The sequence below is a fragment of the Leptosomus discolor genome, chromosome 3 (assembly GCF_034619465.1).
Source record: "Leptosomus discolor isolate bLepDis1 chromosome 3, bLepDis1.hap2, whole genome shotgun sequence".
NCBI classification, from domain to species: Eukaryota; Metazoa; Chordata; class Aves; order Leptosomiformes; family Leptosomidae; genus Leptosomus; species Leptosomus discolor.
This window is the reverse complement of record NC_141393.1, coordinates 58,355,845-58,379,599: the sequence shown is the minus strand read 5'-3', so window position 1 is coordinate 58,379,599 and position 23,755 is coordinate 58,355,845. Positions and strand designations below refer to the sequence as shown.

At 37.9% G+C, this 23,755-nt stretch overlaps 1 protein-coding gene across 5 annotated transcripts in view; it reads left to right on the top strand.

Annotated features, from left to right (window-relative positions):
• DAB1 (DAB adaptor protein 1) overlaps positions 1 to 23,755 on the top strand; it is a 148,781-nt gene that overhangs the window by 36,068 nt on the left and 88,958 nt on the right. For 3 of the 5 annotated variants that reach the window (XM_009956527.2, XM_086463008.1, XM_009956526.2), the window contains exon 1: positions 9,024 to 9,090. The exons of the other annotated variants lie outside the window; for them this stretch is intronic. In XM_009956527.2, coding sequence (XP_009954829.1) covers positions 9,024 to 9,090 — 67 coding nt within the window. Of the gene's footprint in view, positions 1 to 9,023; positions 9,091 to 23,755 lie in introns of those variants that run through there. 5 annotated transcript variants of the gene reach the window in all.

Below are 23,755 nucleotides of genomic sequence, written 5' to 3'. Positions count from 1 at the left end.
CCTCTCCAGTTGTATGCTTATAGCAGTGGAGACTAGTGTGTTTCCCTGCATGGATATTTCTCTGTATGGAATTATGATACAGAAAACAACACCTGGCTCATGCTCTTTCAAGGGTTATATTGTCAGGTGGGGTTTTTTCCCCTATAGTATATTTTCTATCTTTGAGAAAAATGCTGGTTTTTGTTATTTAGAAACATGGCTGGATCTCAGCCACAACAGAAAAAGTGTAGAGCCTGCCTTATGGGAGGTGCTTCCGCCCTTTTAAAGTGGTTAGCATTCTTACTGATATAAAGCAGAGGCATTTGTGGAGCAGTATATAACATAACCAGATACAAGGCACTGCTTTCACAAACGAGACGAGAACAGATAAGTGAATTCAAGAAAATTATTTATGGTTTGAAATTTCTCCAGTGAAATCTAGCAGCTGTTCTCAAATACTTCTGTTTGGTATTGTTCAGAAATCTGCCTGCTGTTTGTCTTAGCAGTCATGTGTATTTACCTTCATGAGTGACATTGCTGGTTTGAAGACTGGAGTTTTTAAATGGAAATGCCAAAAGTATTTCTGTAGCTAAAACTCATTTACTGGACTATTTAAAACATTTATATTTGTTGTTTGTGGAACAATAATGTAAAAATATTTTTTTGTTTGTACAAGTAAATTCATACTTAGAGCCCCAGAAAGCTTTTTGCTTTCCCCCCTTTGCACTGCTAGTCAATGAACTTTGGTAGAAGTCTGGTGGTTGGGTTTGGTGTAATAAATCAAAAGTCCGTTTGCAGCGAGGTGAAGTCCTCTGATTAGTTTTCCTAATACTTAACTGTCAGGGAACAAGGGCTGCGTGTTGAAAAATAGCAGTGAATAAAGATCCTGGCATAGGGTTTTTGTTGTTGTTGTTGACATTAGGAAAGTTTGCTTTGCTTTGCTGTAATGTCAGGAAGCATTCAGAAAATTGAAGGGCACAATGTATAGGTTAACTTGTGTAACTGAGCAAGTCTCAAAAGGACCTGAAAAAGTTAGTGCAAAATTTGTGTCCCTTAAGGCCAGTATAGAGCATCACTTCAAGCTCTATTTCAGGTTTCAAAGTATAGCTTAAGTTGGATCTTGTATAGGTATTGTGCTGTATTTTATTTAAAATGAATGAGAGAGTGAGTCCCCGCTGAGGCTCACTTGCAATATTAAGAAAGTAAGCTTGAAATTAAAAAAAAAAAAAAAAGAGCTGAATGAAGATGTTTCTATAAAGGACAGGAGATGAATAAGTTGCCTTCAACTTGCTGTGCCACTTAAAAACACGCTGAGCTGTCCGGGATGTGAGATATTTAATTCCATAACCTTTTCTTCCCATTAGAAGGCACAGATTCTGATTGTGAGGAATTTGCATTTGAATATAAAACATGGTGTCTCTGACATTGCTTTTATCTTCTCCCTGGTGATGCTCCTGACTGCATACTTCTCCCTTTCCTTCAGTGTGATGATTGCACCACCGTGCTTTAGTAATCATTTAACAGCTCTAATTACAGAATACTGTGATCCCAACTGTGTACTTTGTCCTTTTTTCCCTTCTTAGTCTTCACTCTCTTTCTTTGGTGTCAAGAGGATCGCAAAAGAGCCATTCTTCTGCTTTCAAAAATAAATGCCAAAGACCTTACTTTGGTAATGTACAGATTTGCATTTTCTTGTTGCTTTAGAGTTAATGACATTGAATTTTAGACATATAGGAGTTGTTTGGTCTGGTGTTGTTTACATCAGTCGTGCTGGCATAACTTCATTGACACTAATGCAGATATACCAGCATAAAATTGGTGTAACTCCAACTCCATTAAAATCAATGGATTTACACCAATATAAGTCAAATGTAACGCTATTGATTTTGTGCTGGTGTGACTTTATTGACTTTAATGGAGGTAAGGCAGTTTTCTGCTAGTGGAACTCAGATCGCAGTCAGGCTGTGCCTGGGCAGTATTTGTAGCTGTTGAGTTTTGTTTCTTGTTTGTTCTTACACAGCGTTATCAGAAATTCTTTTTTGTTTTCTGCTTCAGGGTCAGCAATATAGTAATCTGGGTGTAGTAAAGTCTTGGCGAAACGCAATTCGTATAGGAAAAGCATTTAGGTAATTCAGTTTCACTGTGAGCGCAGGGAATCTCTAGTCCAATCTGAACAACTTCATATCTTATCTGGTAACAAAGCAGCCTCGCGGTATTAGAGGAATGATGTGAAGTTTTTAAGCCTGTTCTGTTCAGCGGCAGTGCTTTCTTTTATATAATACCCTAAAAAACTTACAAAGAGCACTTTGAGTGGAGTTTTGCATCTCAGAGCAGAAAAATATGCTTAAAGGAACAATGTGTGTTGTATTTATACCCCCAGCACACAGGGGTTTGTTACTCCTTTTCAGCTCCCTGGGCTGGAGTCGCATTCCATGCTACACAGGCAGAAGAGAAGCAGACACGAGCCTGTGTGTTGCTGCCTTCCTGGGGTCTGTTGGGAGAGTGCTGGGAAGTCTGTGTGTGTATAGCCTTTTCCAGGACTGACTTGTTTCATTCAAGGCTGTAAATGCACTTGTCCAGCAGACTTGCATGGTTTCTTATGGAATTGAAGGCATACAGTGCTGCCACAACTGTTTTTAATAATTGCCATTTCCATTTTGATTTCCAGCCTTTAATTTTCTGTGGCAATAGAGCTGGGGTTTGATTCTGTCTCTTCTAGCCTTGCAAGACTCCTGAAAGCAATGCTACTCATGTTGCATGATGATGCTCCCAGGTATATACCTAGCTCAAAGAAGAGGTAGGTGTTAAAACCTGTGGAAGGGAAGTTAAATCTTATTTCACAGAGTTGAAGCTGGTACCTGATTATTGGAAATCAGACTGAGACAACTGGAGGGACCACAGCAGCAATGGAATTACACAACACTGGCTCTGGTCAGCAAGACAGCAGAAAAGGGGAGAGCAGCAAGTCCTGGGTTCTCAGTGCTGAGTGGTTTTTGTAGTTTGTTGGGTTTTGTTTGTTTTGGTTTTTTTAAAGGAAAAAAAAAAAGGTTTTATAGTGTGATTATATAAATTCTTTTAAGAGGATGAATTTCATGTTGAAAGCATTGAAGGAAAAAATATAGATGTATTTCTATTGGTCTTTAGTGGCTGGCTCAAATCTACTAGTTTTTCTTTAAAGTATTTGAATATCCTTCCTCAGAGAAATTATGAACCAACATCATGTAGTTTTTTCCTGAATGCCAAATGGCATAATTTTGAACATTTCAAAAATTCTGTTAAAGCAAGGTCGATGTCTTCTGTTTTGCCTTTATTTCCAGAATGCTGTCCTCTATAATATAAAATAGAAACTATAATATTAAAATGAAATGTTAGTAATTTCCCATTAAAAATGTTGATGAAATCAATCCATTCCTGTGAAAAGCATCTTTTTAATTCAGTCAGCATTTTCTATGAGTAGAAAATTCACAGCACTTCTGGTGAATAATTGGTGAGGTGGATTATGGTATTCACCACTGCATGGAGTGATTTCCAGGAGGAGTTTTAGTAATTATTCCTGCTGTCATTGGAATTCTAATAAACATCTTACTTTGGAAATATTTTATAGGTCAGGTTTTTTGGCAAGATGCTCTTCTAGTTGTAAATCAGCTTCAATGGTGCTATTTACACCATCTGAGGAACTGGGTAGCATGCCTGAAAGATGCCCTAGAGATAGAATAATGAAGCATATTGTAAACCACAATAAATTTAATAAAATGTGTTATTGGCCTTAGTTACGTGTAGGGTTTTTTTTTAAAAAAAGAGCTTCTTGTTTTCAGGAGATAAGGGAAGTATTTTATAAATACAGTTAAACAAATAGCAACTATATAGAAAGGGAAATGAAATGTTATGGTTTGAGTACTGAGTAGTTTTCTGATGTTGGAAGAATTAAAAAAGGTTAATTGGAAAGTATTGTTCTGGTATCGCGCTACAGACATAGTACAAACAGCATAATAAAGTGCATAAATATCCTCCCTTTATCTTAGTATATAGAAGATCAGAGGTGGAGGGGTGTGCTTGCTCATTTTAGAGCAAACAAAACGTAACTATGAAATATGGAGGCAGTTGTGAGTCTTTGCAAGCTGTGTAACTGAGGGAGGTAGGAGGAGGAAGAAGTAGGGTGCCGGGTTTCAGAGGAGCATTTGCCATTTGCGGGGGGGTATTCGAGGAATTAAACAGGACACTTGGCTTTCCACATGTGTGCTGAGGGAATTAATTGCTGTGTAGGATCTCAGTTTGTGCACATGAACAGTAAGCTTCCTTTCATCTTTACAAGCTACAGAAATACCAGTAAAGAAATTGCAGGAAAAAGCAGTGATTGATGTGCCATGCCATGAGAGAGAGTCATTTGACTTTCTCACTAGAAACAGTTTATTATGCTGTTCTTTGGGCAAATGACAAAACTAGAGAAGAGGGACAGGGCACATGCAACAGTCTAACGGAGATTGTTTTCTTTTGCAGGCTACCCAGAATTTTAGTGAATGAGCTGGCTTAGATTTTGCTGCTAAACACATTGTTACAGAATTTGCTTTAATGAAATATCACACAGACAGCTTCTCCCGTTTGCTTTGTTTTTCCTCATTTTCTCCTCCGTGTCCATATCGTAAGCTCTCCCTTTTACCTCGTCTTCCTCATTTTCTGGTTCTTACTTACAGGCGTTATTAACTGAAATATTTCAATGGGTTTTGGACCAATCTCTTGGGTTTCGGTTTGGAATTAGTGGAGTGCCTTCCATAAAAGATTCATACTCTGATACCAAGTAGCTTCCCGCAGGATGTTTGCAAGACCTGACTATTAGGGAAATGAGCTGATGACAATATAGTGTGAGCAGCTCCAAAGGGTTTCATGGCTGCCTCTCTCTGGAGGGTATAAAGGGCACTGGTGGCCAGGATGGGTTTTTCCACTGTCTGTTTGTGTGTGGTCCCACTGAAATTCTCTTGTGTTAGGCTTCGTGATCAGATGAGAAGTTGATTTTTCTCCCTGGATAGCAGTCCTTCGCACTTGAACTCTTTTCAGTTTTCCAGGATCACAGTACTTTAAAAATCATTTTATCACTTGTATTTTGACCTTTTAATATGTTTGAGCTTTATTTAACACTTAAAAATCATGGGCATCATCAACGTTCCCTTACAGATGATTATATTGGGTCTTTGGAGGAAAGAAAGTGAATTGCAAGACTTCAGAGGTATAAAGAGAAGAGCTAAGGACAGTAGCGTGGTTTTTGTTTTGTGAAACCAGGGTTTGGGAGGTACCGTCCTCTTGTTAAATCCCACTTTGGAGCTGTGGAAAACATAAATACCTAGAGAATGCCAGGGCTTAGTTACAAATCCTTTTTAAGACTGCTTTTCCTTTACATAAGCAGATGGAAACTGGTTCCAGGGGAGGGAACTTCTCAGGTTTTGAAGCCCTGAAGAAAATAAATTCATGTATTTTAAAGCCAGAGGGGAAGTATTATGATGGTCTTGTCTGACCTCCTTCATAAGTTGGGCCAGGGGAAGTCGCCTAATAACCCCTTCATGAGCTTGCTCAAGCATGGTTGAAAAGACAAATCATTTGACAGAAATTGTTTTACAAATGCGTGGGTGAGGTGGGTGGAGCATGTGACTAATTTCCCTGCGCCAAAAGGTCCAACCTGTGTTAATCCTAACTGCAAAGTGAATTTACAAAATTATTTCTTCACTAAGGCTTTAGGTTTTATGCCAGTGTAGGAGTAATACAGAATGCATGCTTAAGACTTCTCTTGGAATTAAAAGCCAGTTAATTCCAGAATGCACTGATTGTGTTCCTGCGGTTAATAAGGGAACAGTAAATGTCACCATTTTGTTAAAACGAAGAGCTCTGAATCCTCTTTAGGAAAAGCTGAGGCATGCACATAACGCTGTAATAGCTGGAACAGTAACAAGGCACACAAGATCATTGGAGTGGATACGTGTGAGATGATGGAATTTTTTTTTTTTTTTTAAATGCAGCTAACAAAATTTTGTCTTTAGAGCAGGGAGAGAAATGTGGCAGAACTGATCAAAGAAAATAGCATCTCATTGATAAAACACATGCTGCAGTACTTCCCACAGTTGGAAGACCGTAGTATTTAACAACGGTGACCTAGATTGGAGGAGACAATAAAAGCTGTTGCAGTGAAGAGCAGATTGACTGCCATTCTCATCTGGGTAATAAACAGCTGAAATATGGACAGTATATGAAAGTTTACTAATGTAGCTTACATAAAGACCTATACTTTTGGAGGAATTGTCTCTGTAGCAAATTCAGTTTGAACTATAGCTTGCGTCTGACAGATGTTTATGTGCTCCTTTACAAAGATACCTATTTATTCAAGGATCTATGAGCCTGCGAGAGTATGACCTGATTAGGTTTTAAAGTAAATCAATATGTGAACCTGTCCAAAAATAGACATGCATTTATTTTAAAAAATATTACTCAGTGGGATAGCCTCAAGGGGATATAGCTTTTGTGGAGAGTTTCAAATGAGATAGCAGTCATATGTTGTTATTTTAAAATATTCAGTGCCATTCAGATGCTACTATTTCAGCTATCCTGATGAAAGTAGCTGACAACAGGAGATGACAATTCTTGATGCTTCGTACCCACAACAGTCTTCTGAGACATTAAAACTTGCTTAACTCTTGACCCCGGGGGTATTTTTGTTTTGTTCTTATATTATTTTATTTAAATGTTTTTATTATAAATGGACCTATTGTAAATATTTTCTTTTTCTTAAGTAGTTCATGTTAGTGCTTCTTGTAAAGTTATGCAGTTAACCTTTAGGTAAATGTAAATCCAGATTCTAGAAAAATAAACTGTCAATCCAGCTGTGACTTGAGAGATGCTTTAAGTAAGTGCCATTGAGCTGTAAAGACTGATGCATCCCTACTGTGCTGTAAAACTAAATATTATTAAATTGGGTTGTGTGCAGGGGGAGGGGAAGGAGGTGGGGGTTGTGAGGGACATCTGTTCTCTGCAGCACTGTTCTCCCTGTTTGCTGCGGGGATTTCAAGCGTAAGTTCAGAGCGACTCTGTCAACAGTAGGGTGAGGTGGTTCCCCGGGCCCAACCGTCCCTGCGCGTGGTGTCCCACTGTGACTGTGTTTGGGGGAGAGACATCTCCCTGACATCTGAAGCCAAAGAGTGCTTCAGATCCTGAAAGGTTGTCAGTTTTGGGGCTGTTATCTTACTCCTTTTCTCTCTGTGATCCACCTACATTTGCTTTGTCCTTTTCTACTTTGTTTTGTTTTGTTTTTTTTTTTTTTTTTTTTTAACTAAGAATGTTAATCAAAATGCTTTTAGTTTATTCAGGTGTTCCAAGAAGGTGCATTTAGCAAGCACTGCAACTTTGATTTGCATGTTGCTTTGGTTTTCCTCCTTTCTGCTGTGCAGTACTTATTCAGACTCTGTAGAGTAGGAACGGGGAACTTTGTATTTCAAAATCAGTTCGGCAGATTTTGAAAAGCTATCTTTGAATATTCTGTAATACACATACAGATTTGAAGAGCTTATTAAAGAAAGCCCCTGACACACTTCAGCAATATTAAATCACTTCAGACGGTGCATGGCAGCGTAATGTTACTGAAGCATTTTAAAATGTTAAAAGAGCCTGGATTTGAAAGCACTAGTGGTTTCACAGCCCTTACTGTGAAAAGTGATTTTAAACTGTCAAAATTATTTCAATGTTTGCAGTGTATTACTTTCTTAAATGACAGAGAAAGGACGTTAGTAAATAACTATAACTGTAGTTAATCTCTGGCCAGCTAACCAGTTGATATGCTGGGTTAATTTCTTTATTAAATGCTTATTTAATAACTGGGCAGCTGTTCAGACAGGCCAGATGGACTTCTCTGTAATTGTGCTAATAATGAGAACTTTGTCACAAAAAGAAATGGCAATAAGAAAATGCATTTATTGAGGGAACGTAATGACAAATGGCTTCAGGACAGTATTGTCCTTTGCCCTTGACAGACTGGCTGAAGTAGGTGGCTCATCCTTCAAAGCAAGAAGGACCAGCAGTAAGAATTGGAGTAATGGTTTATTCTTTGCTTGGTTGTTTATTCTTTGTGTCTTCTTTGCCTCCACAGCCCATACATCCCCAGTCCTACTCACAGCCTTGCAGCCTGTCTCCCTCATACTGCTCCAGCACATTTCTGCAGTTACTGCTGTGGGTTCGCAGCCGGTGCATTTGTGTATCTCCTCAACAAATACATGTTATGTAAAGCTGTAGCTTGCTCCCTGAAATTTATCTTTTTGCCTCCTATCCCATTTGTATTTTGTAGGTTTAATTAACTGTATTTTCAGAGTTCTTGGAAAAACTACTAGATGAGTGTTAAGAATTACAGCTTTGTTTACATTGAGGCAGATTCTTTTATACTGGAAACATTATCATAAGCAAGAGGAGTGGCAAAGTATGATATCAGTGTGAGTAATGAATACTTTTTTCATTTGTCTTTCTTCAAGTAGGAGAATGAAAGCATTGAAAGAGCGTTTGAGGAGTAAAAATATGAACTTACTGTCTGGCAGTATGTTTTACCTTGGAATAGGTGCGTTTAAGAATTTTTTGCTTTTCGTGACGTTTCTAGCTACTTCCCAGATTGTAGTCTCTGTCCTCCAGCTGCTGGTCCAGAAGTACAGGTCTTCTGTGTGGTGTCCCTAGCCTGTGAAGACATCTCAGATATGCCAAAATACCTCAAACAGGACTAGATGAATGTGTTTAAGCATCTAAAATTGTGGGTAATTGACTTTCTAGATGGAGAACTTTGAAGGTTTCTTGGTTTCTTCCTCAGTAAGCTCGCAAGGGTTTGCTTGCCTTTTTTTTTTTTAAGTTTTTAACTCATAAAATGACTGTTACTTCTTGTTTCCTTCTTTAACAGTACTTGAAAGGAGTGAATGAGATGAACTGTTTGGGTTATCGTATCTGAAAGGCTAAATTATTCTCTTGGAGAGACGTTCTAAATGAGCCTGACCGAGATCCTGGATCTGTGTGAAGAGGACTAAGGATATAGGATGTCAACTGAGACAGAACTTCAAGTGGCTGTTAAAACCAGCACAAAGAAAGACTCCAAAAAGAAAGGTAGTGACTCATTTCTCTTTATTCATATGTATTTTGTACTTTAATCATCTCCTACATCAGCCACCTTTTATGCATTTGTGATTCTTCCGTGATCTGTGCGCTCAGCGAAAGTAAAATACTAGTGGAAGTCTGGTATGGCAACGTGGGATTTGGTTCTCTATCATTAAAAATATACTTTATTGAAATATATTTAAAATGTAATAAAGAACTTACGTATTACAGTTCATTAATTTTTACTCTGTATGTATATTGCAGTTGTTTCACAAATGGAAATGCAATTTTTAAAATGACTCTTAGCAAAAGATGACTATAACTTTTTTTTTTTCACGTGGGCTTTTCAGTTTGTCACTCTGTTTCTTTTTGAGGGTGTATGATTTAGCAATTTACTTCTGAGGATTTTTTACATTATTTAAGACCAAAATATTCTCATCTTTGCTCATATACGTGTGTATGGCAAATTTTACTCATCTTGAATATCTGATAAATAACATGTTCAACTTCTGGGCAGCCATACCCTTTACTGCAGCGATTCTACCAAAGCAGTAGTTAAGGCTTTGTGTTTGCTATAGCTTTTGTATCGGTAATCTTTGTGTTAACGTTTGTGAAAAGAGATAAAGCAGTTAAAAAATATTGTTTGTTTGGGAAGATGGTTTAGAGTCTTTATGACTATGCTAGGCCTAAAATCACAAGGAAAAAAATATGCATTTAAGATAAAGAAGCTGTAATTTGGAAAGGCAAAAACAGTGGAACTTTGATGTAAGTGACAATGTGATCTGAGAGAGATGTTCAAGGCAAGTAATGAAAGTAAAGACGATTTAGTTGTATGATCATTCATTATTTTTGGGCAGGCAGGAAATTAAAAAATGACATTTTTTACAATATGGATAACATCTTTTTGATGTGTGCCTCTTCTGGACGGTGAAACTTTTGGAAACAGCATACAGCTGTTTGTTTATGTTAATAAAATATTCAGTATCCAATTTCTAAACTAGCAGAAAATCTGATTCTGTCACCCAAATGGAAATTCTGAGAATTACCTTTACTGCCGAGAAGAAGTACAAAATATGTTCCGTGGCAGCAATCAGAGCTCCCTGTAGCGTGTACAAGTATCTGAAGAATTGGAAGGGACAGTGTACAGCAGACAATGTACATCTCCAGAGTTCACCTCGTTCTGTATTGTATGTGCAAGTCTGAGTGCACCTGATCACTTCCAGCCATCGCAAGCCCTTGGGGTACGGTGAATGCTTTATACAGACAAGGTATACAATTCAGACAGTGTTTCCTATTCAAATCCCACATAATTAGAGTCAAAAGAATCTTGGTGTGCTCATTTAGTTGTCATTGAATTGTATGTATTTGAGCATATTTCAACCAGCCCTCCCCTGTATAGTGTGAATGATGGACAAGAAAAACAGGGAATTATTTTTTTTTCTTCTTTCTTCCCCGGGTTCATTGACTGCAAGCAGTGACAGGTAGCAAGGACTAACATGAAGTTTCTAATGTTACTAATCAATGGGTTTGATTATGCAATGGAACTGAGTATTCCCATGAAATTAGGTTTTACTTTATAAACAGAAGTTTTAGCTCTAGCGTATTTCCAGTGAATAAGGATTTGTTGTACTTCTGCGAGAGCCATGCTACCATTTCCATCGAGAGCAGGGATAAGTCTTCCATATAGTGTTAGCTAGATCTTCAGCTCTCTTTATCTGTGTAAGGATATACTAAGGTAGTGTTTATTATTTGAAGTGTTGAAATAATACAAAGCTTAATTCCCAAGACTTGTGAGGTATATGAATATAAAACATGATAAAATGTTAGATAAATGCAAGCTGCTCTTCATATTGAGGTATGGCCAAAAATAAAAATATGGTTATTCAGATGGTGACTCGTACATATACCACACAGTAGTATAGTGCCTATCTTCAGTTAAAGGTACTGTAACATCATTAGTTAAGCAAACAGTTTAATAACCTGGACAGATTAGAGGAAAAGTCCAGGAGGAGTCTCGTGATACTTGGTGAGTGCGAATGCAAAGTCCTGGTGCTGGGGTGGGCTAACTCCTTGTAGCGGGGAGAGAGATAATGGTTAAAATAATGCTCTTAAAGGCTGATTTTATTTATTTGTGTCATCTGGTTCATTGAGAGGTGAATAAAAAATAAGTGTTTGTACCATTCAGGATAGGAAACTAGAATTTCTTTTTAGCCAAAGTTGTTAGAAACATAAATCATGTTTGTCTTGTAGTATGTGGGGGAAAAATAATTTTATAAGTGCGTATGGATTATTGAATCAAATTGAAAACATTTACTTGAGCGTATCAGAATTAAAATTGATTTAGAAACCTCTTTGAGGGAAACGTGTAGCATTGATGTTGAATCCACACTGATAACTGCCTTGGAAAATCCCTTCTTGCAAATTAACTTAAACAGGAAAACTGAAGTGGGAGGTCAGTAAAGAAGTGAGCCAAGCTACCAAATTTGAGTGTGGATCTGCATCTGCCTGGGGGAGGCCAAGAGACTTTTTTTAGGGATTTGGTTTTTTTCCTCTTGCACTTAAATTCTGCAATTATCCTATTTGAAGCTTAGGCTTTTTTTGCAAAATCATCTCTCTTTATATCCCCTATCGTAAGACTTTTGAGTCAATTTTTAAAATGACAGGGACTTTTAAAAATGGAAGCAAGATACAAAGAGAGCTCAGGCATGCTGACAATCAGCATAATGATATTTGAAGCTAGCGATCCCCATGGGTGAAGATCCCTTATTTAATAGGTTTCCACTGCAATGTGTGGGAAGCACGTGGCATCTGAAAACAGATTTCACAGTAGGCAGGCCGCCAAGCTGGGGATTGCCATAACTAGCCAGTAGGAGTGTGAAATTTAGAAAAGGTGTGATGTGCTATGTCTCTGCCAGAGCTAGATGCCTTCTCACAGCCATGAGTTTGGCGCTTTGTGTTGACTGAATGAATATACAAGTTCAGAAGCTGTGGTTGAGGAGGAAGAGTGAAAGTGGACTCCGCTCAGGGGGCTGTTTAATGCCAGGTAAGGAATTACCCTGCTTGCACCAACATATCAGAGGGTGTTGCATGGTAGTGCTTTCTTGGTGGTGCAAGATCTGAGTTTGATACTCTTGGGATCAGAATGGCAAAAAGCTTAAATGTCCCATTTTAACTGTCTTGACTACTAATTAAAAGGAGTGCTGTGTCTCTGGGACTGTTCATGTATATCGGATTAGGCCTCTGGCAGAGTCACATCTATTTCCTGGGTCTTTTAAACTCTAATGAGAGACTGGAATCTATCTAACTATCTAAAGGAAAACCTTTGCATCCCCAGAAGCAAAACTCTACTCCTACTAAGATCAAACAGGAGGTACCTAGTTAGTTTAAAAGCCTTTGGGGATAGGCAGCCTTTAAACAAGGTTATGTTTTGTCATTTTCCGTTTTCACCATTAGATACCTGATGCTGCCCAAGTCCTGTTTTGAATTTCTTAGATCTCATTTCAGTCTAACCTTTGGACTAATCATTACTAAATTTGAGAGTGGGATTGAGGTTTCTGGTTGATGTGAAAGTTGGAATTTCGCTGATACATAGAAATCTTGGTGCAGTTTTTACAGGTTCATTTCTAGATTGGAATTTCAGTTTAAATTAATAAGAGCTATGAACAATGATGGTGGATTTTTTAAAAATTATTTAACTTTTTTTTTTATCATTATGATCAGCTAACAAGAATTAAAGCATCATCACTGTAATGAGCCATTTCAAATTGCCAGATTGGTATAGGTTCATTTATTTTTCTGATTACATAGATAAAATTCATGGAATACAGCAAAATTAAAATCTGATGTAAAGAGTAATGAAAGAGGGACACAGTCAGGAGCTTATTTCATTGACAGGGAGTGGGTTTGCTTTGTTTCCTTGCGGTAGTTATGAGTTTTTCAATAATTTATAGATCAAGTAACAGCAACATTAATTGATAGACTAATTGTGTCCACATGCCTGCCTTTAACAGATCTCTTTTGTGAAATGCTTACTGACAATATTAATTGCACATCTTTTGGGTCTTGATATAAGTTATGAATTCATTCTCAAGTTGAAAGAGGGTGGGAAAATCATTAATTCTGACATTGTGTAGCTATAATTAACAAGTTATCCATAACCTATCATAAATTAGAGAGCTCATGAATTCTATTTTAAATACCACATTCAACCAAAGAGGGTCTATGATTGTGTTAATTGAAACATTCTTTGGGGGTGATGGATATTGTCTCTTGTTGCGGTTAAAATGTTTACTGTTGTTTTTAATTGAGAGGCAGGTCTGCCTAAGTTAAGGTTGGAGCTCTTGTTACTTTGCTGCTCCTCGGTAGAGGAATCAATAATCTGTTGAGTGTTAAGTATAACATTTCGTGAGAGCTTCTGTTATCATTTCTCAGTGTTTTAACAGTCGTCAAAGCATTTTAGTTGAAACTAGTAATTAGGAGCTTAATGCAATGCATGTTCCACAGCGGATTTGACTCATGTAACAGTCATTAAATACAGGTGGGTGTTACTGTGCTCCAAGCCTGGCTGTACAGTAGGAAATCTGTTGGTTGCTGGCAGTGAGGATGTCACTATGCATCTAGTTCAGCCTGTGCTGTACATTGTTTTTAGCTTCATCCACTTACACTATTAAACCTCGTCAGAGATTTGATTGAAATGTTGAGAAAACAAGGACCTGGGGCTGGTAAGGAGGTAAAACTTCCAAACAGGTAAATAAATTAATTTTCAGGGAACTTTTTCTCCACTTTCAGTCATTGAAAAGACTCCCAGCAAAATTTGAAATAGGACATTTATAAATGAAAAGTTTTGTTTAGAGAGTTCAGGGAAGAAAATTCTGTCATGTAATGAATGTAACTGAGCAGGAGTGACATAATTCATCCAGATTAATACCTGAAATGCCTCTAGAGGTTTGGATTAGTACAAGTTGCCTAATATGGCTCACACAGAAATATTCTACAGGGACAAGTATGTTGATGATAATAAAGTTTTTATATCATTCTTCATCCAAAGATATTTGCTTGCCTAATAAATATGAATGAATGACATTTCTGTCAGCGTGTTGCATTATGTGTATTTGAACATTTCTACTTCTCTGAAACATTTTGCCTTTTCCATTGACATTATGGGAAATTCTGCAAGTAGTAATAAAATATCTTAAAGTGTTACTCACTGTAAAGTACAGGTTACAGGTATCAGCTGCATTGATAAATGCTCTCATTTTGCTGAAGGGAAATCAAAGATAAGTAAATCTGAAATATTAGCTTGATCCCAGCAATCTTGGAAACATTGGAAAACTTGGAAAACTGCTCATCAATTTTCCGCTAAATAAACAGATAACACTTAGTATTAATGTCCACATTATTGCAGTGTATACTTTTTCATATTACTATGGAAAATTCCTGAAAATTTATGTAATCTTATATAATTTATGGAAAGTAATGAGCTTTCGTGACCTGTGTACATATGCGGGAAATGTAAATTGATTTCAAAGCTGATTAGATCTTTGCATTAAAAGCCAGTGCTGCTCTCTCAGTTGCTTCCCTAAGATTACACCACAAATCGGAGCAGAGCTTGATATGTAATCTGAGGGTCCCGTTTCTTATTTTGTGCTCTTAACAATATGTCTCACTCTCTCAGTAATGATATCACAGTACCTTCATTAGTCAGCTTGTGAAGAAAAAAATGTGGAGCAACATACAAGTTAAAGGACACATGGAGGTTTTGGTTTGTGTATTTAAGCAGCCAGAAACAGAAGTGTTTAGCTAAATATCTCAGTAAATTAGTTACAAAAACTTTAGTTGAAAAATAACTGTGTCCTTTGTCTTTAATGTCATAGGCCTTTTGAACACTGATCACTTACTGTTAAGAAAAGCGTGCCCAGAAAATTGGTAGCCTTTTGAAATCTACTGTGGCTGAATTTGTAAGCCCTTCATTCATGCCTTGTGGCGTATTCCTATTTAAGAACTCAAAGAAATATATAGTGGATTTGGCCAAGTAATAGACTCAGACTCCCTGTGATAAATATGTCAGGCCCAGACATTCACTGTGCTCCTCAGGAGTAAAGAAAAGATGTGGCTGTGATCCTTTTAGATGATGTGCTCTAGCTATAGATTCAATATTGACATTATGGTCCATTTAGAATAAAGGTAATATAAATTTGAGTTGTCTACCAGCACAGGGGATGAATGTGTGTAAGTATAGCATTCCTCTTGAAAGTGAATTCCTCTTAGAGATAAATGTGTCCTCAAAAATAATTACAGATTATTTGTATTATTTTTAACTAAACATTGTTATATATAATAGCTAGTGTTAGTGTAAAGACAGGAAAAAATGCATTTCTCTGCTTTTACAGTTGGTTGGGTTTGCAGATAAGACAGTATATTTAGTTTGTTTAACTAAATGTGTCTGTTTGTCTCTTTTGTGTGAAAATAAAGGGGTGAATAAAAAGCAAAATATTTTTTTCAGTTTTTCGAACTAGGCCAATTCATAGTGAAATTAGGGTAGGTGTATTATATAGTTAATTGATTTTTTTTTTTTCTTTTACAATTCTTTCAATGTGTGTTTTAATGCAAGTGCCAGATGATCATGATGCTAACATATATCTATGGATTTTGAGCAGGCATAGTGAGTACTTTTTGGTACCTTTGCTCTCCCAGGATTATGTCCCAAAAGGTGTGTGTAGAATCCTGGAGTCCTGCATGAAACAGGTTTTGGATACAAAGGAAGATGTGTCTCTCTGGAGGGTGAGAATGGAGGAAGCCCTGACAGAACTCGGTAGCGAACATGGAGATATTGCCAAGGGTCAGACCGGCTTCTGAAAGTTGGTCCTGACCATTGTGAAGTTGTGGGAAACCTGAGTGCTGAGAGCAGTGTGGTGGTGTACAATAATCGTACCAAAACTGCCAAGGGTAGTCGTCATGCTGTGTGCCTTGAGAGTTTTTCTTCTCCTGTTCACCTGCCATAGCAGTTTCTATTGCTGGTTTCCTGGTGCCTATAATGTTAAAATAATGAACAGCTGGATGGTAGACTGGTGGTTTATGCACCTATGATCCTGTTAAGTCACTTTTTTTTTTTTTTAAGTGAAAGTAATACTCTTTCCCTGATAGTATTAAGAGGTCCTGCTGCTTAGAAAAATACCAGGTCCTTTATGAAGTTCAGAAAGATTGTAAATTCAGTGCATAAAGTTACTGATACTCATCAGCTGTTCACTGAAGACCTCCATCATTGTGGACAACTTTCTGAACACCTTTTCTTGTCTTGCATAACTTCTCATTCTGCATTCAGATATCGTTCACACCAGAACTGCTTTGCATCCTACTAGCCCAGAGCTCAGATTGCAGAGACCTCTGTCTGCATGGACATGTTCATATCTTATCACAAGTAGGAGCTGCACCATGTTTCACAGTTAGTGCTCTCTAGTGAGGCATTTTCCAAAGATGATTCGTTTTCTGAACTATGAAAGGTGCCAAGTCTTCCCTGCTTGAATCTGTGTGGCCTCTGTGAATAGAAACTGTACATGAATCCAAGCAAGGAGCAAATACTTTAATGCTCATTGACATCTTTCCTTCTGCTGATAACAACAGTGAGCCAAAGGTAATATCCCAGCATTGAACTGACCTGAGATTTGGAGAAGGCCATCTTTCAGTCTGTTGCTGCCTGTACAACCATGTATGGAGGCACTCTTGACATCTTACAGGCCATACTTTTCTACTTTGACCCTCCCTGAACAGCCAGTACCTCTCCCTGACAACCTCTCTCCGTAGACGAGCATCAGCAGAGTTGACTCGCTTCTGATTTAGACATGGTATTTATTCTGTTCTTGTTGCCTAGGCTGAAACACCAACAACAGAGGTTATCGCTTATTTGCAAGCAGGTGAGTTTACTCAGTTTATTTACTGTAGTACTGTTGGCTTTTTCCCAATTCCTTTTATTTATGCTGTTGCGCAGCATGGCAGGGCAGTTGCCAACACAATATCCATTATTATTCTGACAAGAACAGAGTAGCTTTCACTTCCATTTCCTGGAGACAGCATTCCTTGTTGCTGTAAAACAGCAATAAAAATAGGAGAAGTAGGGCAAATTATCATTTGGCTGCTGAGTTGTGAAACCACCCTTCCTTGCTCCAAGTAGATCGAGTTTGAAGTAGAGGTGTGAATAGTGTATGGTCTCTCTGGGCTTTGTGTCTGCTTTGTGATGCTTGCGTTAGGGAAGAAAACAAGCTCTTGCCCCATCAATACAAAAGTCAATATATGTGGAACCGAAAATGTTAACGTGATCATGTTTCCAGGATCTTCCATTAGAGGTGATTGAAACTGGTGGGCTACAGGGCCCGGGGGATTCATCCTCTCCCAGCCTGATACAAGGCTGCTGCAGTTTAGTGTATCCAGATCCAGGCTGCAGCAAGGCTAAGCATGTATTCCTGATAGGCATGTACGCACACTGCAAACAGCCATATATACCACCCCACACAGAGCAGAGCTGTTACCAGCGTGATCAGAAACAGCACCTATATGCACATGAGCAATACAGATGGCTCACTCCTGTTCCTCCCCTCTGGCTGATCAGGTATGAAGTTTGCTAGTGGGCATAGACACACACTCTACAGTTTTCTCCATGGGTGATGTTAGACATCCAGTTTGTCCAGTAGCTGTCCCAGTTTCGGGCACCTGAACCTATGAGACCCTCAGGATTTCAGCTTTTCACTTCAGTGGCTGGTGCTCAGACCTCTCCTCCGACTTGTCAGCCAGTCTGACTTGAATTTCATTAGTGCCCTTGCGCAGGCTCAGCATGGAGAGCATGCTTACGATGAAGTCCTGACTCAGGAATACAGAGTGAACTCAAGGGGGAAAGAGACTTCAAGTCATGTGCGTGCTCCTGGGTTGTGGGTCAGTGTTTTGGGGGGCTGCTATGTGGCTGTGTAGCACAGGCAAGCCTCTGCCCTTCCCTGACCTGTCCTAGCTGTGAAGGGGATGATTTCTTGTGGTGCATTCCTGGGACAGCATTTTGTCCTCCTACCTTTCCCATAACTGACCTCAATGAATGCAGCTGGGGAAGGTGGTAGATCCTCCTGGAAGTGGTTTCAATGGTGGCAGGACATCCTGCTTTGAGAGCCCTGCAAAGTTGTCCAAAAGCACAGAAAGCTCTAGCCTTGACTTCATAAATATTAACGTTTTATAGCAGTCTCTTCTACAAGTGATGGGAGGAGCAGCTTTCTCAGGAGTCAACTTGCTTTTAATGTCTACCCCGTTTTAACTACTAGCAAATGTTGAACAGCTAATCTGTGATCTATAATTACACCTCCAATTCTTTTAGTTTAGTTAGAGGGGAAATTGTATAGTGAAAAGAATGATTTGGGGAGTGAAATGAAATTAAGCATAGTAAGTCTTTTGAGGTTAGCTATTAATTTCATTTTTAAATATAAAATTCCCATCAAAGTAATAAGAGGGTAATATTCGCATGTCACAATAATGTGGACTAGCATGCTGATAAAGAGGTAGAAAGCGAAAACATCAGTAGCAGATGACTGAATCTTTTTTATACCTTGTGTTGCCTGTGTGAGTTATACATTGAACTCAAATGTAAAAAGTCACACAATGTGAGTTAACTGCATCAGGGAAATTTGCTGTACTCTCTACTTGGACATGGCTTAAGTTTAGTAGTGATATGGTTACCTATGTGTGTTTAGCATTTGCTGTATTTACTGGTGTAGGGATGTTGATGGATTGCAGATTTTTTTTTTTTTTAAATGCACAGTCTGAAGTGTCTTTAAAAATAATGTGTCATCATCCCTTCTCAGTAAAACTGAATGTGGAAGAACACAGCCTCTACTGTTGTGAGCATGTCAAAAAGATAGCAATGCTAGAGAGACACTGCAGATCAAAATGAAAGCTACCTATAGAGTTCTTTATCTGTCTCACCTATTTTCTTTCTCTTTGCTAGACTACAACTAAAGCAGTATGTTATATCTATACCTCTATATTTAATTGCATTAAGGAAATGCTGGGGCTATAAGGTTAAGCACTAAAATTCTAAGGAAGCACAGACTCAAAGTTGCCTGTGTAAGCCTAATTTAACATCCCTTCAGGATATACATTTTCATACAGTTTTTAATGAGCTGAGCTCATATTGCTGTTTCCTGGAGACCTTTGCCCTGCTCAGTGAATGGAAGGACAGTGGTCAGGGAATGTGCTCCATTTGGTGCTACTTTTTATGCTTGACAGTCAGAATGGAGCTGCCTGCTTTGTTTGTCTGATACCCCAACCCAAACTTGAATACACAAGTATTGATGGAAGCACTAGAAGATCTAAATTCTTTACCTCTCAGAAAAATTCTTTTCATATATACTTCTTAACAAAAAAAAAAAAAAGTCTAGCAACAGGAGGGTTTTTTTGTTTTGGCTTTTTTTAGAAAGTATTTGAATGCTTTTAAGAAGGCAGCCTGATAAACAGCTTTTGCAAAAGATCACATCATAGAGACATGAAAGGAACTGGAAGAAGAAAATAGTCACAATATCCAAGTTGACAGTGGTGCTTCAGTAAAGTACTCAGGTAGATGTGAAAAGGAAGACAGATTGGCTCACGTGATAATTAAATAAGGCCATAGAAACTGTAGGTGTTCAGGAATTACTCTTGTATATTTTTTTAACAAAATGAGCAGATATGTTAACAGAGGAACTTTTCGTAGAGAATTCTTGTTTTCACCTAAGGCTTCATTAAGGAAACTTCCTCAGTTGCAAGATAAATGTTTCAGAAAGAGAAAGTTTGTGTGAAAGGAGTTGGGGATCCCTCCCATTCACAGGGACAGAGGAGCTTGACCCTCGTGCTGATTGTGGGGCATGATTTTGAGGGGAAGACCCATAGCTCTGGTGATTACCCTGGGCCACTTGGGCATAAATCTGTGTCTCACCATTTTCTTCATCCTTTCTTCCTTCTTTGTTTACTTTTGCAGCTCCCTTTTCTTTTTGGAGAATATCATAACAGGAAAAATCTGAATATTTTCAATGTGGATCTTATTTTTAAGCAAGCTTTAGCTGGAAGAAGGGAATAATATCTTTAAAATGAATAGTCTGAATGACTGAAAATCAGTGCAGGGCTTCAGAGGGGTGCCGCCAGAGCAGTATTCGAGAGACATTATTTTGGCAGCACTTTCTGAACTAGTAAGAAGAACAAGTGGTGAGAAGAGACTGAACCATAGCCGTTGTGAAGTTGGTTAAGGTACGGACATTTGACATGGCCACAGGGTTAGAACAGAGGGGCTGAACAGTCTTTAATTATATTAAGGTTTATTAGAGGTTATCTAACTATTTAAGATGATGAAAAGGCCCGTACTTTGCAGCTCATCTGTATGTGCATATGTTAGTGAGGTCCAGGATAATGCAGGTTTATCTTTCTCTTTAGGCCAAGTCCTTCCCTACCAGGTAAGTGTAGGTAGACCCTACTAGCTGCTTAGACTACTTAGTTCAATGAAACAAACACAACTTGGGTGTTCAAAAATAGCTTGAAAGGAGTTCTAACAACCTGAAAGCCCACTTTAATGCTAATTCGTAAGTTCATGCGTGTGTTTTTGTTAATGTAGAGATATTTAAGAAAGCAACAAGGATCCTGGGGTCTGATCTTGTGAAAGCAGGGAATCTCTGTTGTTAAAAAAATTTAGGATATTAATTTCATTATTCATTCATTTTAAATTATCTCATAACCATTTGCAGGGACATGGTCATTTCAGCAAATAAAGATAAAGTAAATACATATCCCACATATTTGAAAACCTAGTAAACTCTCTGCAGTAATTCCTTAATTCAGTAAGTCCTCATATTCTATTCAATGCATAATCTGCCAATATACTGAAAAGATTATGAAAATCACAGAGGAGGATTGGTGGGGTTTTTTCAGTCTTGTGGTGGAACCATTCATCTGTGGCTAAATGTCTGTAGAGCAGTTGGATACAGGAATTTTAGTAAGTGAAATTATTGTGTTTATATTAAATACTTGGTGTCTTTGTATTAAACTCCTCAGTTCTTAAAACCAAAGGCAATTTAAATTAAAAAAAAAGGTTTTTTTGAGAGAAAACTTGGATCCTTCTTATAATGAAGCAATCAATGTAAATATAAAGATGCAATGAGAACTTTTATAAACATACTATGAAAACGTATTTCCTGTTGCCTGATGATTGTCTGTTAAAATAGACAAATATAAAGATGTCGCTGTTAACAAGTGACCTGACTTCATGACTTTTTGTTACTGGAGTCCAATTTTGTAGTAAGACTTTTGCAATGGAGGAAATTTGAAGCCTTGTAATTTTTGAGTAGCAACTGTAGAAGCTGTTTATCACCTTTTACACAAAGTTCAGCTTCCAGGAAAGTTGTATCAACATTCAGTCTACTTTTGAATATTTCATAATGAGAAAGCTCATTTGTGTAACAAATGCAACTCCATCATTTGTAGCAAAGTATCAGAGTCTTGGCAACACTTCTGTGTTAGCTTGAAGTCAGTGGTGGCAGCCTTTCTTTTCTTCTGGAATGGCACCCACAGTCTCTTACAGATCGTGGGGTCTGAGACCGAAGGGCCTGTTGGTAACACAAGTCAAAACACAGCATTTGTTCTCCAGCAGCTTAAGGCCTAACGAAGTGTGGAATAAACTTCTGAATGAGTTTTTGTGTGGCTGGAGTTTGAAGGACTAAAAGAATGTGTGGGACAAAGGCGGTGGAGTTTCTTCTTCTTTCCAAGGAACTCTCATTTGGAGTAGTTGGCAAACACAGAAGTCACAGCTACACCTTTGTGCAGAATTATCAAAGAAGACTTATGTCTTATTAAATTTGTATGCTGCATATTAGACATTGTTTTCCATTGCTCATTTTCAGGGGAATGCACTAGTTAGAGGGAGGAAAAGATACCAAAGGCATGTCTTTTAATGTGGTTTTTTTTCATGGAAATGTGAAGATATCTTGAGAAATGTAACCTGAAACTCATGTGAGTTTACTGACCATCGGATGAACTCAGTGATGTCAGTATTATATATTCTGTCCTTTCTTCATGGTCCATTCTATACAGTGTATCTCCAGCAGTTAAGTCTAAACCATTACAACATCATCTTCTCTTAATGCCCTATAAACTTTGCAGGCCAGATTTTGTAATTTCTTTTACCACACTAATTATATCCAAACATAAGTTGATTTTTTTTTTCTTTTTTTCCAAAGCAGATGATGTTTGGAGGAGACCAAATTCTCTAAGGTTAGTAATGAAATTTCCATTTGAAGTAACCTAGTTCAAAGGGAAAAAATTCCCCTTTAGGTTTAGACCAAAGGTTCTAAAAGCCTGAGATGTGAAAATAAAGAGGCACTAGCTATAAATGCCTTCCAAATTATGTCTCTTTAGAATTACTGAAATGTGTGGTTAAGCTTCTTTCTTGCTGCTTTAAAATATTCAAGGTTGTTGGCCTGCATTAAACTCAAAACCCTTTAAATGCCATTTTTTTTAACCAAGTTATTCAGAAGTGACAAGCTGAAAGATTTAGAAATGGAGGTCTGAGAGGAAAAAAACACAGATTATTAAAAAGAGGAACTAGGTATTTTCTCCCTAAAAAATAATTTTAATATTTTTACACACAAGTGCATGATTTTAATTGCCAATAGTAGGTGTGTAATGCAAGCAGTTCCTTATTGCAGTGCTGCTTATGTAAGCAAAGCATCCCTGCAATATGCATATTTAGTCAGCCAAACTTTCATATCTAGGAAACAGTAGTATGCTTATGCTGGTATGACTAAGGCAGAATACTGAGAGCACATCACCTTTTGAAGTTCCTGTGCCAGCACTTAGAGTAGGATTTTCGTTTGATCTGTGGTGTATGATGGGCTTTGAAGTCTGAGATTTCGTAGTCAATAGTTTCTATTTGTCAGAATTTCGTTTACTTAAACATGTTAGATTCACTAGAATTTAGCTAAGTTAGAAGCACTAGAGTCATTATATGACCAGAGGTAGCTCTTTATGCTCCCTTTTTAAAAAGCCTTGTGTCACGTAAGCAGTATTAAAGGCGTCGAGATTGTGCCAAAAGCATTGAATAACTCCGAGTATATCAAGCCATTGCATCCTGCAGATTTTTATTTCATATGTCAGTTGGGGGTGTGGCTAAAGCTTCACATGACTCTTCTTTAATGTACTTAACCTTTGTACCAAAAGCATTTTTATTCATGTAGTTGCTGAGTATGAAAGGAGATTGGAGCAGCATGCCATTGCAAAACTCTGCAAATGCTGTAATCACGGTATTAACCTACTTCAAAGCCTTAGGAGCATGCTTACTTTGTGAGGGTAGTAAGAATATTTTCATCAATTGGAGTTCACTGACAGATTTTGAAACCAAATCATGTTCCTCTTATTTGTGTCTTGAAGTGGAAGGCTACAGTGGAAATGATTGTTCCATCTTACATTCCACTTAGAAGAATAAGAATTTCTTGCACATTTTCTGTGCATGCCTGAGAAGGTTTTATCTATTGCTGCTATGTGTAGATGCAGAGATTTTTCCTAGCACCCAGAATGTTGTTTGAGGAAAAGGAATGAGTGACTTACTATATCCCAAAGTAATTTGCCAGTCAACTTTGGATTCCAGCTTACAACAGCTTATAGTTATTACAAGCAGAGCCCTTTC